The sequence below is a fragment of the Rosa rugosa genome, chromosome 7 (genome assembly GCF_958449725.1).
Source record: "Rosa rugosa chromosome 7, drRosRugo1.1, whole genome shotgun sequence".
NCBI lineage: Eukaryota > Viridiplantae > Streptophyta > Magnoliopsida > Rosales > Rosaceae > Rosa > Rosa rugosa.
In genome coordinates this window covers 24,867,328-24,887,378 of record NC_084826.1, presented here as the reverse complement: position 1 = coordinate 24,887,378, position 20,051 = coordinate 24,867,328, and the positions used below count along the sequence as shown (strand labels likewise).

General features: G+C 38.0%; 1 protein-coding gene across 1 annotated transcript; it reads right to left on the bottom strand.

Annotated features, from left to right (window-relative positions):
- Window positions 1–13,641: 13,641 nt before the first annotated feature.
- LOC133723099 (patatin-like protein 2) lies at window positions 13,642–16,088 on the bottom strand. The gene is made up of 6 exons (XM_062149930.1): window positions 15,988–16,088; window positions 15,677–15,866; window positions 15,408–15,557; window positions 14,180–14,485; window positions 13,795–13,997; window positions 13,642–13,687 (listed from the first exon to the last, which is right to left on the bottom strand). The coding sequence occupies exons 1-6, from the start codon at window positions 16,086–16,088 to the stop codon at window positions 13,642–13,644; spliced, it is 996 nt and encodes a 331-aa protein (XP_062005914.1).
- Window positions 16,089–20,051: the final 3,963 nt, after the last annotated feature.

The following is a 20,051-nucleotide window of genomic DNA, read 5'->3' as shown; positions in this document are numbered from 1 at the left end:
CCTTCTCTTCTGATCTTCTCTCCCATCTAGTTGATTCAATCCCATCTTTCCTCTGAACTTTCAGATCTTCAATCTTTTCCTCCAAATCTTCAATCCTTCTTTCTCAGATCTTTTCTTCCATTTGAAGATTCGATCTCATCTTTCCTCTGAGAATCTCAGATCTCCAATCACCAGTTCAACAACTCCAATCCTTCTAACAAAATCTCCCTCAAACACTAAACCATGTATTCCTCGATTTCCACATCCTCTCACCCCATGACCCAAGAGCCACGAACTCTGCAACTAATGGAGCTCCAAACCCCGCAACAAATGGAACCACAACAACAGCAACCAACAGAGGAGGGAGGAAACACCCAAGCAGCTGGAAGTAGTGCCAACATGGATTTCTGGCGAAGCCGTACCAGGTGGATTCCTACTCCAGAACAAATAAGAATCCTCAAGGATCTTTACTATGTCAAGGGATTTAAGTGCCCAACTACAGAGCAGATTCACGAGATCTGTCTCCAGCTGAACCAGTATGGGTATGTTGAGGGTAAGAACATTTACTTTTGGTTCCAGAACGTCAGGGCTCGAGAGAAGCAGATGAATAGGTGTAATCAGGCTGCTCCAGTGCCCATGAGAACTAGTTCTCTTGGTACTGGTAGATCCATTGATCTCAATTTTGGGTCCACTGGTTCTACTGGTGCTGGTGGATCCATCGACATCAATTTTGGGCCAGCTGGTGGATCCATTGACATCAATTTTGGGTCCACTAGTTCTACTGATGATGGTAGATCCATTGATCTCAACTTTGGTTCCACCTATTCTACTGGTAATGAAGGATTTATTTACTTAAATTTTGTTTCGTATTCTTCCTCACACTTCAACACTAATACCAGTACAACTCTTTTGGCACAACAGGAGGACAAACATCCCTGCAACAACGAGGAGGAGATCACCAGGAGGTTCAAACTCTTCCTCTGTTCCCCGTGCACGGCGAGGACGTCTTTGGTAACCTGAAGGCTACTTCCGAGGAAGGTAGCGCTTTTGGTTACTATTCTGGTGGCTCAGGCGGTTACCACAGTGGCTCAAACGTTTCTCTTGAGCTCAGCCTCAACCCATCCGGAGCTGCTGACTAGGCTTAGTATAGCATAGTCCTCGTTTCCCTTTTTGTAATATAAAATCAATAAGATTGTGTGCATGTTTTCTTTTTCTTTTTTGTTTAACCACAACAACACCAAGGATCGAACCTTGGTCACTTAATACTCTTTTCAAAACCATCGAGACTCTGCTGCACACATCTTTCAAAATGATTTATCACAAACAATCATTCAAAACCTAGCAATCAATTAAGTCACACAGAGGTCAAGCTAGTATCCTCTGAGTCAAACCAAACACAATAATTTCGTTGCTAGAATTAGGGATTAATAAAGCTAAACACTTCCTGAGTTAGCTAGGAAAAACCCACATCTTTAGAGTTACACTTACAACTCTAAAAAAAATCTCGATCACTCCATCTATCAATTGCTTCAACAAGCAATATGTACCATCTTAGCATCCACTAATCGATACTGGTACCACACTCAGTATCTCACCCACGAATCACCTCACTGCTCATTTGGTGGTAAGTCAACATCTAGTGGGTCAAAATTCTGTGATTATAGCACTTCACACTAACCACGTCATAATCCATAATCTGTCCTCACAACAGTATCTGGCCTCATAAATTAGTTATACAACCCTAGCACTCCTAGAGTTGAAAACAACGTTATTACCTAAGCTCATACATCAACACAATGTCTCTTCACAGTCAATCCTATCACGAGGTCATATCAATCTTTCCATAAGTCAACCATACACAAAATCCATCATAGTAACAACGAATTATGCATTACTACTCAACAATAGTCAGTGAACCAGCACTCCACAATAATTTCCAATACCATCCGCAGATCTCAAACCACACCCCGACATTTAGCTAATATATAGTAGCTATCCTAAACACCAAACAACTGTGCATGAATGAATGCTCCATTATAACACAATTCCATCACTAAGCAACCAATAACTGCTAAGTATTCTTCAACTCAAAACATCTGCATATCCAACTAATGGAAAGTATCACAACTACTAGTCAAATACTCGTAACGACTTTAGATACAAGCATTGGTCAAACACCATGACCCCAACAACCAACGACTACAATGCACATAAGGATACTGTTTTTCGTGAAAACCATCCTCAATAACTCCACCAGAGTTTAATCCAAAGGTTCCCATTCCTCAAAGGTGATAACTCAAAGAAGCTACACAAGCTCCACCACTTTACTTACAAAGTCAACCTATGCCATGATCACTTGACATACTACCCTTATTAAAGGTAACATAAGTATCTCCCAAATTACATCACTACACTCGAACACCAATATAGTCTTGAGAATTCTGTCTCATAATCTCTCACACTCCTATCATCTTGAGTTGGTGAGATCAATTCTCTTTTCAACTATTCCTAGGGTCTCAATCTCTTTCACCATTTCAACCCAAGAATAACATCCATCACATCAACTACAGGTAGACTAGGCAACTCAACCTCTAATGCCTCCACCTCATCCTCAACTGTCTCCATAGAAAGGTCATGTCCCTACATCAGACTCGACCTCTACCTCACCGACTCATCAGAGTTAAATCCAGAGGTTCCTATTCCTCGAAGATCACAACTCGCGGAAACTAAACTTATTCTAATACGAACTTAGTAGACAACTCTACCGTCCTACGGACTTACACGTTGTCTAGACCCCATACTAAGACATACCCAATGATTTTACCAGTACCGAAGAGTATATGATGGGGAACCGCTGCAGACGGGCCATCACTCGGGAGGTACTGATTATCACCAAATATGTACCTTACGCTCTGATACCAAACTGTCACGCCCCGAATTTTGAATAATAAATTCAAATCCGGAACCTGAATAATTACAATTACAAAAAACCAAATCTCGAAACTTCGAGTTCATTATTACAATTCACTCTCACAATATATTATAAAGCTCAAATGAGCATAACACACCTCACAACTTACAATTGTTGTAAAACTCTAACAATTGCTCTAACCGCACGATCACCGTCCTGGTTCTCCTGTCCTGTAGGATTACCCGCTACACAATTTGAATAGTGTACCGGGAGTTGCAACAACACAAAACCCGGTAAGCTTTTTACAGCCAGTATGAGTAAACAAGAAAGAACTGTTGATTTATTAGATTTCAAGACTACCACAAACCCACGTTACTTTCTCACTCTCATATATATATATAGACACTTATGAGTTACTCTCAATTTAGCTCATAAGATCACTCACTCTCATATATATATGTAGACACTTATGAGTTACTCTCAATTTAGCTCATAAGATCCCTCACTCTCATATATATATATAGACACTTATGAGTTACTCTCAAATTCGCTCATAAGATTTCCCAACATTTGGTAGACAGACTCATATATATATATAGACCCTTATGAGTTACTCTCAATTTCCCTCATAAGGTTACCATATATATATTGACACTTATGAGTTACTCTCAATTTCACTCATAAGGTCACTCCACATTTGGCAGACAGACTAGAGCTCTAACTGAACGTAACCACTCGTCCGGCCACAGACGTGATTACGATTTAATACTATTAATAACCACCAGCCCGGTACGAGAGCGTGATTCACTAATAGATGCCATGGTCACCTCGTGACCTAGTGATCTCCACAGATCACAACAATTTATTGTTCCTCAACAATAAAACTCAACACCTCTCACAATATATTGTGTCTCAACAATAAACTCAATACCTCTCACAATATATTGTTTCTCAACAATAAACTCAACACAACTCCAACAATACATATTATTTCACGTAATAATATATATACAGACATTCACACAGGAATGTCTAATACACCAACAATAGTTCATATGATTGCAAAATAAAGCAATTAAATATATTGGGTTCGTAATATGAACCACGTGAGGTTTACTCACCTCTAATCCAGCTGCGTCTTCTTAACAGCTCCATTAACAATCTCACGAATCGTCCGCCAAATAAATCCATCGATCACCTAATCCAATAATGATCTTAACTTAGCCAACAACTCAAAAGCACACATATACGGAAATCCAACGGTCGGATTCTAATTTAATGATGATCCAACGGTCAGATCGAATTTATACGATGATCCAACGGTCGGATCCTCACGGATCGCCCTTAGGATCATCCTCCAAAATTATCATTAAAGACTCAGATCTTCTTGAATCACTCTAACAAACATCTCCATAAAATTATATGAAAATCCGACGGTCAGATTCTCACGAATCGCCTTCCGAATCACTATTTCTCAATTATACGAAGATCCAACGGTCGGATCTTCGCCCGTGACCTCACAAAGTCACCGGGACAGTCATACGATCAACATATCCAAAATTGAAGCAAAACCGATGGTCAGATCTTCACAGATCGTAAACCGAAGATAAACGTAAAAACGTTAAATAGTAACGTCAAAACGAAAATCCACTATTTATCAACTTTTTTTAACATGACCATGTTATATATCAAAACGCTCGTATGGATGCATAGATCATCGCCTAGATAATGAAAACTCGAAATATGGTCTGATGCGCCGCCACAAGCGGTGGTCAGTGGGCGGTCAACGCGGCGGTCAACGCCGGTCAACCACCTCAGATGGCAAAGTGACCAACTACAAACTGGTTCAAAATGAAAGGGTGGTCGACTTTCATACCTGGAGCTAAGCCTGGTTCGGCCTAGATCGTCCTAAATCAAGCGTTGAAGTTGGATTAATCTCGTGCGTCTGATCAGATTCCAGATTGAATCAGGGACGTCGAAATCTTCAACTCGTGATCTTTCACTCCACACTCCAAATCGTCAAGCAAGGCCTATATGGGGATGATCAGGGGGAGGAGGAGATCACGAAAATGGGGAGGATCGGCCCGTGCAACGCCGGCACGGCCAAGATCCGGTCGGGTCGAATGCTAGGCTCTGGGGGGCTTCGATCCACGTCTGGGGGCAGCGGCGGTGCAAGAGGAGGCCACCAGGCGGCTGGTCGTGGCACGGCGAGTCCGGAGAGGGCCGGGTCGTGGCCGGAGGACGCCGGAGGAGGGAGATGGGTCCGGGTCGGGTCAGTCGGGTCGGCTGCGTAGGGAGGAGAGAGAACGGAGGAAACCGGGGGCCAAAATGCAAAATTTGCATTTTTTCGTCCTTAATGAATAAATCTGATATTTTTCCTATTTATAGAAAATTCCCAATTTTCAAATATTCATAACTTAATCATACGAACTCCGAATATTGCGTTCCACATGTCCACGAACTCGTATCGACGAGCTCTACAACTTTCATGAAGGGAGTTTTCCCAAATTTTGAACGTATAAAAAGTCAACTTTGTTGACCCCCTAAAAACGTTCGTTTTCGAAAATAAAATCGTTCGAACTAATTCCACAACTTCTCCAAGCTTCGTACTCGCTCCTACTATCGTGAAATCATTTCTAAAAATCCACGGAATTTAATTTGGATTTTCCGGGGTATTACAGAGGTAGTGGTGGCCGTGAAAAGAGAGCGGGAGAGGAAGGAGGGGAGGGCTAGGGTTTCGGGGAAGAGCTAGAGAGATGGTCGGGTGGCCAGTTTTGTTAGAGGTAGTGAATGAGGATGAAAATGGGCTGCTAGAGAGAGTGGGAAAACTGACTAAGTGTGTTGGGAATGAAAATTTTGGTCCCCGCGTGCTAAAATTTTAAACTTAGTCATTTTCTCGTTTTTTTTACTTTTAGAATTAAATTGTAGACATCAGTCAATAGTAAAAATCGATGTCAGTAATATGCATAGAAATCGGTATTTGAGGAATCGATGTTAATGATATTTTTTTACATCACGTGAATTCCTCACCGATGTAATTGTCATGATGTCTAAGGCCAAAATTCTAGTAGTGCCCCCTTATTTCTTTCAAGTTGGAGGCCATGGCTTTTGCTAGTGGACATCATATATAGTCCCATCCTTGGCGAACATAGAACTTATTGACCTCATGTTTATATAATATATAGGGGCAGATAAAAGTCTAGGCAATATCTATTGTTGCGAGATAATGGCACACTGATCTATTATCTTCCTAGGTGTCTGGCTAAAGGTTAGAAAGCCTGTTAATTTTGTATTTCTATTATAGATTAATGATGCTGATTGGCAGGCTTTTGTAGTTTAGGAGACACTGCCTAATATGTTATAGTGTCAGTTAAGCATTTATAGCTGCTTAAACGGCATCTCTTTCTTTTGCCAACTTCTTGTAGGGTTCTTTGTATTATGGTTTTTGATTAGTGATGTTGTGAACCCAGGGTATCTGAGAATAATAAACAAGCTAGAATGATAATGGTTGTGTTTATATATTTGGTAAATTTGTACTATTGTTTGGTTGGAAGTTGTTTCATTAGTATATGATTTCTAATACGTACGTAGGTGATCTATTGAAACTAGCATTGTTAATGGCATGAGTATTTTAATATTCTTGCTAGAAAATTAGTAAGTCCAAACATAATGTCAATTGATTGTGGTTTGTTAATACTTGCGTAATCTTTTCTTTGTTTTAGGCATGGATGGATGATGGATCGTATATATGAACCTTCTATGCCTGATATTGTTTCAAGCATTGATGGATGATGAATACAGTTATATCTCTGTTGCTGGGGCTTGTATATTATGTTGTCACACCTTTACTAGCTTCTTCCATTTATTCTTATCTTCTTTGCTTTTGCCTACGTGATTTTCCGTCACCAGGTGGGTTATACTACTTCTCAGTCAGGCTGAAAATTTTGGTCTATCATTCTCTGCTTATCTCATTGTTTACATGTCACTCATCATTTTTGTCCCCTTGTTGCTAGATTATTAATGTCACTCATCCTCGTGCTTACCTTAAGGATGCTTATGTACATCCTGACTTCAAGGGAGGGGAGATGTACAAATTAACCTGAAGCCATTTACGAAGAAGAGAGAAATCCTCTTGTTCCTACAAGGAGGACATCTAAAATGGCATCTCAAACGGGTAGTAAACACGAGTATGAAGACTCTGAAGGACCCTTTTTGAGATCTTAGGAAACCCCTTCTTTTAGTCTATACCTTTAAATGTTACTGTTCTGTCTTTTACATGTTCTTGTAAATGCACCAGAATCATATCATATTGACATATTCCTCCTCTTGTCTCAAGTTACCTAAGCCAGCTTTTGTTGAGAAGAAGATAAGACCAATATTTGTTTTTACTTTATTAAATATAATATCATAATAAAGAGAATATTTTGAATGAGGCAGTCTTGTCACGTGATAGGTTCAAAAAATCAAACACCTCAATTCCAATCTCATATATTGTCCATGCTTTTGCTCCCGTGGAGTACTAATATTATGTATAATACTTAACAATTTGCATACACGACGAGTTCTGATGTGGCGATCAACAAAACTACGAACACCGTACTGAAACAACGAGAGTTTTCTTGGGTTTGTGGACGAAATGGAGCCCGAAGTCGGCAATGATAGCAGAATCGGTGGCGCGTTTGGCAGAGACCAGGCAAAGGATGACTTGGGAGCTTCGGCGCTCAATTCGATCCAGAGAGCTATGCTTTTTCTGAAAGATAAGAGTTAAAGTCCGACAGAGTTAGACTCACCAACTCGACTTTTTTTTTTTTTTTAGTCAAGGCTTCTTTTTCTTATGTTTTTGTCAAGGATTTTTTAAAAATTGTCCACACAATAGAAATGTGTGTTAAAAATTATGGCCGAATCTTTAAAGGTGTAATGAGGTTCTCTATTTTGTAACTATTGTGGTCATCAACTAATTACTTATTTAACGACATTCTATCTTGATTTTACGATAATTGACGTTAGTAATCAAGGTTCTATTTGTGGTAAAATCGAAGCACATATCATTTCCTCTTGGAATATTTACTAGACGCCTTAGCAGCACTCTTTTTAGGAGCTTGCTTAGTTACTGGAGTCTCGTTCTCTGGTTTCCTCACTCCCTGTACCAAGAGCAATGAAAAAAATAACCAGGTTAAACTCTTTCCTTGAGTTTGAACCAACCCTTCTTTGGCCAAAAATCAATAAACATCAGTTCATCCACCTCCAAAATTACATCAAATTCACAAACTCAGCAAGACCCTGATGGTAAAATAATAGTAAAGAACCCAAATAGAGTCTCATCAAATCGTTCCAAGAAAGTCTGCAGGGAATCACATCGAGTCTCACTGGACAGTAATGCCACCATTTCGACTGTCATTACTTCGTTACGGTTTCGCGGCGCTAGGTCCCGGAGAAAGGTTGACGAGAGATTAAGACAGATTGAAAATTTTAGGGTTTGGGAATTCTTATTTGGGGGTTTTGGGGCTTCTTCGATTAAATTTCTATAAATTCAAAGACAAGAGAAACTAAGGATGGAGAGAATTGCAGCAGAGAAGTGATAGCAGAGTGATGTTCAGGGCGGCATGGATCTAACACGCTAGAATTTGAACTATGGACCAAGAAGGAAGAAGGAAGAAGGAAGAAGAAAGAAAGAGAAAGGAAAAGAAGGGCACATAGAGAAGACCCGTCCTCAGTTAAAAAAAAACAAAGACACACTTGACTAACCATGTTCTCTTTTGATTTTACGATAATAGAGGTCAATAGTAGTAATTAAGGTTGTAATTTTGATAATGCTTCGATATTCCAACCCCAAGTCATAAAATTATTGATAGAACGAATTATTGTAAAAAGTGGTAGTCAAGTTGTAATTAGTGTTAATATTTCACTATAACAAGTTTGAGAACCGTTTTACCAATAAAACAACGAATTTTGATAAAAAGTGGTAATTTAGTTGTAATAAGTTTTAATACTTCACTATTGCAAGTTTTCAGAACCACTTTACTAATAAAACAACGAATGTGTTGCTATAATGGTAAAACTTCATATATCTAATTAAATTTGCGGTGAGTCCTTTATGATGTAATAAGGTTGTCTATTTTGTAACTACTGTCATTTAGGAGTTATTTACTTATTTGACAATGTTTTTTCTAGATTTTACGGCAATTGAGGTCCAAAGTAATAACCAAGGTTGTATTTGTGGTAATTCTTCAATATTACAAGTTTGAGAACCATTTGACCAATGAGACAACGAATTGTTGTAGAAGTAGTAATCAAGCTCATATTTGTGGTAATTTTTTATATTACAAGTCTGAGAACCATTTTACTAATGTGACAACGAATTGCTGTCAAAATGATAAAACTTTATGTATATATTGTAAATGAGGCGCGAGTCCTTAATTGTGTATTAAAGTTCTCTATTTTGTAATTTAATACTTTTCTTGTGTAAATCTCATCATCCATGAGATAATTACTCGTTTGACAATGCATTTTACTATAAATTATAACAATTGAGGTATAATGTGGTAATTATAGTTGTTTTTATGATAATTACTTGAAATATGATTCCATTTACAAAAAAAAAACGATCACTTTACCACTGCTACAACAAATGTTTTGTTTATATGGTAAATAATCATATTAGACCTAAAACTTTTCAAGTCCTTATTCTTGTAATCCAGTTGTTCTTTTTCTAACTAGAGTCCTTTCTTTTGTAAATTATATCATTGATGAGACATTTTACAACAAACGACCACATTGGACGTAGTTAGTGATAATTATAGTTGTAATTAAAGTAATTACTACATTTACTATATTCATTACAAGTTTTTGAACAATTTACGTATAAAATAATAAATGAGTACTTAGTATGGTAGTTTTTTTTTTTTTAAGTACAAATGTTAAATTTTAAGTGAATAACCTGTTGACCAAATAATTTAATTTAATATATATTTATTGAAAAGTTGATGTATGACAAACATCAACACACCTTAGACTTCCCCTTCACCTGATAGATGGTGGATTGGAAGCAAATAATCCGGTATGTTCAATACTCATATTATCACATAGCCAATATAAACCAATAGAAAAACAAACCAATTGTATTTTTGCCCTTGCAGACTTTGATTGCTATTGGTGAAGTGACAAAGGAAATAGTTAAGGGGAGTTCAGACTTCTTTCCTATAAAACCAATGGACTATGGACGATTTCTGGTGATATCCTTAGGAACTGGCTCATCGAAAGCTGAACTGAAATACAATGCTCATGTTGCCTCCAAGTGGGGTGTGTGGAATTGGTTAACGAGCGGTGGTTCCACCCCATTGATCAATGCTTTCAGTCAAGCAAGTGCCGATATGGTCGATTTGCATCTTTCTGTGGTGTTCAAAGCCCTTCACTCGGAGAAAAACTATCTTCGAATTCAGGTATATGCTTTTATATAGCATAAATTGGAGTTGAGTTGATGTTTAATTGACGTACAGTACATAGGATGGAAATAAACAGACGCAGGATCACACACTAAGTGGCGAAGTATCTTCAGTAGATATAGCAACAGAGAAGAATCTGGACCATCTTCTCAAAGTTGGTGAAAGACTATTGAGACAACCAGTTTCAAGGGTTAATTTAGAGACAGGCAGATTCGAAGCTTGTAATCATGAGACTAATAAAGAGGCTCTTATAAGGTAACTACGTACATAACATGTTTGAAAACCCTAATTGCTGATCAACAGGTTTCAATATACAGAATGGTAAAATATGTAACCTAGCTAATAGAAATTTATAACTTGGGTCACATATTTATGCAGATTCAGTTTTTACATATTTATCGAGAAGGGAATCAAGTGGCTGACTGCTTAGCTAACTATGGGGTGGATCATGAGGGGCATTATTGGTGGGACTCTTGACCTCCTTGTGCTTCAGCTGCCTTTGTTCACAATCTGCAAGGTTAAACCCTAATTGTTGTACCATTCTCTCCTCTATGCAGATTCGGTTTTCACATATTTATCGAGAAGGGAATCAAGTGGCTGACTGCTTAGCTAACTATGGGGTGGATCATGAGGGGCATTCTGTATTAGCTAATTCTGAAGTGCTTGATAGTTTTCATGCAAAGGTGGTTTCTGCTGCATGGTTGCTCTATTCATCAGTTTGTAACTATTTTAGCTCAGTGCTCACTTTGAGTACTTTATTTCATTTTGTTTTCAGAGAGGTTTTGGTTCTTGTCCCCCTCTCTTCTTGTGTTTTCTTTTCCTTTTTAAATAAAATAAAATAGAGGGACGGGCAGTGGGTTCCCGGTTACGATGGCCCCCTTTCTTTCAAGATTGTGGGTGGGTGCCAGTCACCCCAAATCGACTGTCGCAGAGGAACTAATATCACCTAATCCTCTATTTAATTTATAAAAAAAAATAGAAATTTATAACTGATATTAATATGTAGGTTTGCAAAATTGTTGTCCGAAGAGAAGTGGCTTCGCCTTGCAAGGTCTCCCCATGGACATATTGCAAAGTCTCACTGATATGTATGTTGCAAAGTTTCACGAGAAAGTCTTGGCATATGGTTCTCTATTTTAGCACACATTGTTTGAAGTAATAAAACAATTTGCATGTTGTAATCTCAACGTATGGGGGCACATGATCATCAACCACCGTACTTAATTCTTTTTATAATGTTATTTATGATCGAATAAAACCCAGGTGGCCGGATATCATCAGTGTAACGGATCAAGCTTTCTATTAATTCTGGTTTGTGTCCGTCAATAAAACCTTTTAGCTTTTCTCCGGCATTTGAGCGATCTTTAAAAACAATAATTGAGATGATTCATTTATAAGAAAGTAAGATGAACTCGTTAATTCTTTATGTTGAGACTTGAGAGTATGAATCCTTAGGCCCAATTTGGCCCCGCTGGTATTACAGATTATCAGCTTTTTTATTAAGTTAAGTTGGTTGATGTTGTTGGAGAGGAAAGATCCCACATTGGAAAAGTGACAAATAAAATATAACTTATAAGTGGGTGACTCTTACCCAATTGTACCGAGGCCTTTTGTGATTAAAACCCAACTCCTAATGGGTGGTTAAGTTGGGACAGTATCGGTACAATGGTAGGCAACAGGCCACGCTTGTCGTTGGTTAACATGGTATCAGACCGAGTCCTTCTCCAATTGCGTCTCCACGTAGACACGTATCATGAGCCCAAATTGTGGTTTCTTGTATTGCCATCGAAATATTCCGATTGGATTATTACCAAGTGTCCAATGTGGGCCTTGGATTGTATTGATCAAGTCTCCGATATGAGAATTGTGTCCCAATTTCCAATGTGGGAATTGGATTAATTAATTTCACGTGCAGACCTAGAGTTAGGTTGCACGTGAGGGGGCGTGTTGGAGAGGAAAGATCACACATTGGAAAAGTGACAAATAAAATATAACTTATAAGTGGGTGACTCTTACCCAATTATACCGAGGCCTTTTGTGATTAAAACCCAACACCTAATGGGTGGTTAAGTTGGGACAGTATCGGTACAATGGTAGGCCACTGGCCGCGCTTGTCGTTGTTTAACAGATGCGTTTGGTGAAGTAAGAAACTGCAGCTTATTTCTCAAGTTCACAACTTTCAATGCAGATTATAGAAGTTGGCTAAACCATACTTTTAGAAGCAGCTGCCAATAGAAGCAGCAATTGGATTTTTTTTAAATACCAAAAGACTTATCTGCTCATAAGTTCTAGTTCCCTCTATCTCATCAAACACTCAACAACTTAAGTTCAAAGCTGATTATTCTAATAACACAGCATAAGTCGCTTTTTTTAGAATCACTGCTACACCAAACTCGACCTTAAACTCGTTATAGTATTAATTCTGGATAATTCAATGTTGAGAGTATGAATCCTACAGGGAAAGGTTGAGACATCGCCTATGGGTTTATATGAATTCGAGTTAACTTCCTCCATTGCCAATTGGTTGTGGTTGGTAAGCCTAGATTACTACCAGAGCGGGTTTTCCCAAATTCTTTCGTACATATGCCTTGCGGCCTCACGAGCTTTACGTCGCCCAATATATGAAAATTTGTCATACGTGCGGGGGTGTTTTGAGAGTATGACTCCCACATGACAATATAGGGACTTTATCTATAAGTTTATAATGATTTAGGTCAACTTCATCCATTGACAATTGATTTTAGTTGTGAAACCCATGTAATCATGAAAGGCAATTTACAAATCAAACTTAAAAGAAAAAAAGAAAAGAAATACCGAGGACCTCTTAAATTAACTAAGCCTTCTAACCAACCCATTGAATGAACCTCCAGATCTATGACACGTGGTGCTTTTGCTGATGAAGAAAGTTGGAGAATAGGAGATGTTAAATTTGAAAATACTTCGACTCTCAACAACGATTAAGCTAGCTTTTATGTTAATTAAGTCACGTACCATTAATTCTTCTACTGATAGATGGGATGTTTTGTTTCTAATTAAACTCATGAGACTTAGCTTCCAAATGAAGAAAAGGAAAATTATAGTGCAGAACAAGCTAGTTCCATCACAAATAACAAAGGTAGTAGATTGGTATTTATTGAGAACATAATCTCAGTACGCACTAACTGAGTTACAAGATAGTCGAAACTCTAGTATTAAGCATCAATATTCCACCATCACTATATATGATGGGCATTTATTTTTCTTCAACAGATCGAGTATCAAGCTTATCGATCAGCTGGCAGATGCTGGGTTTGCTTGTGGTGCTGCTGATCAGATTGCACGTTCCTTCTTCTCTTTGGAGAACACCGCCACTACCCTACATATGCAGAATGATTAAGAAAACAAATAACTAATTAATAATAGTAATATTAATGAATTATGAATATATGTTTATGATGCTTTGATACAAATCCCAGTACGTACAGAGAGTAATTTGTAATCAATAAGTACCTTCTGAGAGCCTCTTCATTAGTAATATGACGTTCATCAGGCTCATGGAGGCCGGTAGCTATATTCAACTTTGAAGCTTGTTTCTTTAACAGTGCCTCTCCTACTTTTACAAGTTTTTTCAAGTTTTCGGGCGTAGCATTATCCATAGAATTCAAGTCGGTGCTCAATTGGTCATCCTGCCCACATTAGAGTTTAAGCATATTATACTGGATGCCATGGAGCACTTGTACGTGATCACATTAGTTAAGCAAATAATCAAAATAATCAGATCGTTTGTTCCCTTATCAATTGTTTAAAACATGATTCAATTTAAAAGGTCATATATTTATATTGATTAGATCGATGTATATATATGTACCTGAATTCGAAGGTAGTTATCGTCAGACCAAAGAGCTTGGAAAATGGTAGAAAGGTGGCAATCTACCATGTCACTACTTGCTTCAGTGAGTACATCTAACAATGGACATTGAAAGTTGGCTTGCATCAACCATGTCATAATACCCCACTTAGCTGCTACTGTGGCATCGTCCTTGGATTTTGCTGATGAACCAGTACCCAAAGATATGAGGAGGAACCTATTACCCTGATCAGCTGCCTCAACCGGAGAGAAGTCAGAATTTCCCTTCTTGATTTCTTTTGTCACTTCGGTTATAGCAGTCAAACCCTAAGAAGTATAATTAACACAAGTGACTTTTTATTTTCAAAAATGCTTGAGATCCCAAATAATTATACCAAATATCAATACCAAATGATGTGGCAGGTGCCATATCATCAAACTATTTTTAGCATGTATTCTTATATTTTATTTTTATTCTTTAAAATGGAAAGATCAATAAGTAAAAGTTATTGTTGTTTAATTAGAAAAAAAAAATGTATATGATAAACAACAACAAACGGAATGAAGAACCTAAACGTTCCCTTAAATCATGGAGACTTTAACATGTAACTGTAAGAAAAGGCCATTAACCAAAATAGAGTAAATAGAATACAAAGTTGTGTATGGCTTAATTCATTAGTTCATTGACAATTGAATAATGATCTATTATATACTGTTAGTGGTGGTGGGTTTCATCCTGCTGGAAATAGAGATATATAGTGATGGAGTAAATGAGAAATGGTGATTTTTAATTGATGGCTAGATCCATCTCTACTGGGTTTCAAATGAGTTTTAAATGAATTTAATATGAATTCTCATATTGTTAGAGGGGGAAAGAAATAGTTGTACTATTATATATAGAGTCTCCCAGATTTGATGTAATTTCTTTGCGCTATTCACTTGATTTCTTGCTCTTTTGATTCTGCAAATGTGGTTGTTTTGTTTGAGGAAGGGTGGTAGCAGATTTGGTTGTTTGGTGAATCACGTTATTCTTTTTTGCTGATTAATTAGTTTTCTAGATAAAATCAATGAAATTTGCTGGAAATTATTAAATTGGGGTCATGACACGTAAGATGCCAACTCAAACACTATGTCATTTGGTATTGCTTTTTGGTATAATTTTTTGGTGGCGGTAGCATTGCTCTTTTATTTTTGATGATAAATTTTATTGCTTGAAAAGTGATCAACGATATGATCAATTAGTTAATACCGGGTTATTAGCAGCCACACCGCCATCAACGAGATGGAATTCTCTTGTTGCGGTTTTGAAATAATGCGAGGGAAGATAAGTTGGTGCTGCTGAAGTTCCGATGCATATATCTGACAGTAGAGCCGGATCTAATTTCTTGTTCCTTTTCAACTACAATAAACCAACATATAATTTTTTCTCATTATTAAGAATTATATATTAGTAAGAGCACCAAATTAAAATATACATTATATACACAAGAAATTTATAAGGATCAGACCGAAACAAACCTCGTAGGTGGAGAAGATAGCTGGTTGGAGGCAACTTATATCAAAAGTTGGGATCACAACATTGGTCAATGTCTGGTTCAATCGTCTGTCTCCTAATTTTTCCTTGATAAGCTTGTGTAAATACTTGCCATCATATTTTGGTGCGTATACACCCTTTGCATTTTCTAAGGCGTTACCAAACAGTGGAATACTGTGGACAGATATACAACATGCACAAGGAAAATAGTTAAATAGATCATGGTTAATCGTTAAGCGTAATAGTAATTACTAATTAAATTTCAATTAATTATCAGTGTTGGAGATATAATTACTTGATTTGTGGGAATATTTTAGGGCAGTGCTCAAGGTAAAAATCGACAATCTGGTTAGCCGCAAACAAGGGACGGTTGTTTTGATCCGGGGCAGTAAGCATGGCGGTGACAAGGCCACCTGTGCTAGTCCCTGCAATAACATCGAAATAATCTGCCAACCTTCACTACTAGCAAATAACTCATTACGCACTGATTTTGATCTGTATGCATTACACTCTATACACACTGAAATTTGTATGTATAGCCCATTGCCTACCCTACATTCACAGACTTATTTTTTGTGGCATTTGAGGGGGTGGTCATTGGTCTCCCCGCACAGGAAAAGAATTCTGTGTGAACATTTATGCGGGCCCTACACACTTTTCATAATTAAATTCAATTTAATAAGTCAGTGTGAGTTGATGATCAATATTAAATTATGAACTACTATTTCCCAAAACCGTGTGAAGAATTTCAAAACCCAACAATTACTGTTCCCCGAATCTTTTCATTTTGTATAGGATAGTTTCTTTTTATTTTTGTAATTTTTAATTGCAAAATGATATTATCTTTATTCTAGGCTGCTTCCATTGATTTCACTCAAGAAAGCTCAAAGACAAAGGCTTTAATGAAATGTCCTCTAACAATGCTACACTTGAAGTATCCCTGCAGAATCCTGATGAGAGATCTGGAATGATATAGAGATCTCGAAGAAAGAAGCTTTGAACCCGTAGAGATCTAGAATGTGAGAGAAAGGGAGAGAGAGAGAGAGAGAGATCTGTTATGACCATTTAATTAATCTAGGTAGAGTTTCCTTAGAGCCATCGGATAGCACTCTAGCCAAAGCCTTTCTTTGAGGCCATCGCACAAACAGCAGCCGGGCTTGGAGTAGAGAATGAGAGCTCTTGAAGATGTTGAAGAAGAAGAAGAAAAAGAAACAGCGAAAGGATCGCAGTGAAGTCTCACTTGGCCCTGTGTGTTGTTGTTAGCAAAGAAGTCGAGGTTGGTCTGGCCAGAGCCATTGTCGCTGCTGCAATGGCCATGGTGATCGATGCTTCAGAAACTTTTAGATATCTAGATCTAGACCTACTTGTGCTTGGTAGACAATTGAAAGAAATAGATAGAACTTATATTGATTTAATAGAAGAAAGAAGTGATCAACTTCATATGGACAACTGTGTGAAGTAGAAGTATGAGCATCAACAGAAATCTGTAGAAGTCAAAAAAGTATGTTCTTGGTGATGATGACTACACTAGCTAGTCCCTGCTAGTCCTTGCAGCTTCACCATCCAGCTTCTGCATATATACAACATAATTGTTGAGAGTATACATTCCACATGGGAAAAATGGGACATTACCTATGAGTTTATAAGGGTTTGGGTCACTCCATCTATTGCTAATTGGTTTTGGATGTGAACCCCATATTACTTTATTATGGTATCGATCAGAGCCAGGTTATTCCACTTGTGCATCCCTCGCGGCCACACGAGCTCCACGTCACCCAATATAAGTTGTCTACGTGTATGGCTTGAAAATTCGCTACACGTGCATGGGCGTGTTGAGAGTATACATTCCACATGGGAAAAATGAGACTTTGCCTACAAGTTTATAAGGATTTGGGCCACTCCATCCATTGCCAGTTGGTTTTGGATGTGAACCCCAGATTACTTTATCAAATAATTAAATATTAAATACGTGTTCAGTATTCAAACAATGACTTATATATAAATTAACATTTTGTTTTTTGTTAATTACCTGGAGCTCAGACTCTAGGAAGCTGAGCAGAGTTCCGGGGATAATCCCTTTGATTCCACCTCCGTCAATGCTGAGAACAGTGATGAGCTTTCCATGTGAGGGAGGGGATGGCAAAGGAATGCACTTGCTTTCTCCATCTGGACTAGCTAGCGAATACTGTTTACTTAGTTAGCTAGAAGCTAATAAAACTTAGATAACTTGAAGAACTTATAAGCTAGGATGATCGACTAGCTATAACTTGAAGAACAAATGACCCTATGGCCATTGCATGCAATCTATATGAGTTCCATTAGTTTTTCATTTTTCTTTTTGTGTGTGGGCGTGTGGCAAATTCAGTCTTTTACTATTGTGTGTTTTTTTTATTATCTGTTTTTCTATATTCCTGCCAAGCTCAGGTAACACATTCCTATATGGATTAGTGCATTAGAACGTAATTCAAACTTCAGAATTTCCGAGGCACCATGCGCGTTCGTGCATTCTGTTGAGAATATATACATCCCACATGGGAAAATTGGGACCTTGCTAGTGGGTTTATAAGGGTTTGGGCCACTCCATCCATTGGCAATTGGTTTTGGATGTGAACCCCAGATTACTTTATCATGGTATCAGAGCGGGTTACCCACATGTGCATGCCTAACGGCCACACGGGCTCCACGTCACCCAAAGTTGTCCACGTGTATGGCTTGAAAATTCGCCACACGTGCTGGGGCGTGTTGAGAATATATACATCCCACATGGGAAAAATGGGACCTTGCTAGTGGGTTTATAAGGGTTTGGGTCACTCTATCTATTGCCAATTGGTTTTGGATGTGAACCCCAGATTACTTTATCACATTCATCCTACCGCAATGAGCAGAGCACCTATTGGCAATTGCAGAAAATAATTGCACATTTGTGAATCATGCATGTATGGCCACAGTGAGTCACTTGACATACCGTAGTACTATAGCAAATATTTTTTTTGTCATTATTCTACTCTCTTTTTTTTGGCAAAGTTTTCCTTCACTATTGTAACCAGAAAACAGGTTTTGTCTTTACTATTTTGAGCATACAGGCATGCTACTCGTGCTTCTCATGGGTTTTGGTCAATCTGTATGCGCTTTCACAACTTTCTTTTTTAGGTTCAGACTCACTGAGAAGTTTAGGAAGGGAAAGTTTCTTTACTATAGACCACGGCAGAGAGTCACAGACCACTAAGTCTATGAGAAAATAGAACTTTATTCATTTCAGTGAAAAGCTAGCTGGTGCTTAAGTACTAATCTGACACTACTAAAAAGAATTGCTTTTGTGACGGTAAATTGGGCTTTTGCGAAGGAAAAAACTTTTCGCGACGAAAAATTGAGCCTTTTGCGACGGAAATGTTGGCGTTGCAATAGGTGGCGTCACAAAATCCATTTGCGACGGTAAAATGCCGTAGCAAAAAGTAGTTGCGACGGAAAACTGTTGCCGTCGCAATGGCTAAACTATTTGCGACGGGTACTTTGCCGTCGCAAAAAGATATTTCATTTTTAAAAAAAATGGGGTGAATTGGTTGCGACGGATACTTTGCCGTTGCAAAAGAATATTTCATTTTTAAAAAAAAATGGTGTGAATTGCACACCAAAGCTAGTACCATCTATAGCAATTATTATAAACCGAAAAATATCAAATTACAATATGAAACCCATCATCTATAACCAAGCAGCAATCAAGAGTAAGCCAAAACAAACGCACTGCAGCACCTTCACTTCTAAAAGATGGCCAGACTATCAACCACAGCTGCTGCCTAAGCATACTTTCAAATTTATATTAGGATCCACACCAGAACACTTCTAGCTGGAGCAGCCCCATTCTAATCCTCCTGCATAATATGTATATATCAAATTTCAAATACAAGAAAATGGAAGTAAATGTTTGCATATAGAAAACGTCATTATCTGACAACCTACACCAATCAAGCAAACGTACTTATTAAGAGTAGCCTCTGCACTTTCAACGGTAACTTTATCATCAGTGGTATATGAAGTCATGACTCTGCTCAAGTGCTAATCTGAAGTCGGAATCTGCTAAAGTACTAATTATATTAAGGGGAAATGATCATTTACCCAATTTCAGCTTAAAAATTGCCCACTTGCTCCACTAATAGTTTTTTAACCCCATTTTACCCAAAACACTCTAAGAGATTATCTCTCTAATACCCAATTAATTCTTTTTTATTCTTTTTATTTATTTTTGTGACACTTTTGCCCTCTCCTTCTTTGTCACTTAGAGAGAGAAGTGATAGGAGACCTTGCCGGACTCCGGTGACTAGTGGCCGGCAGCGGACTCCGGCGGCCGGTGACCGGAATCCC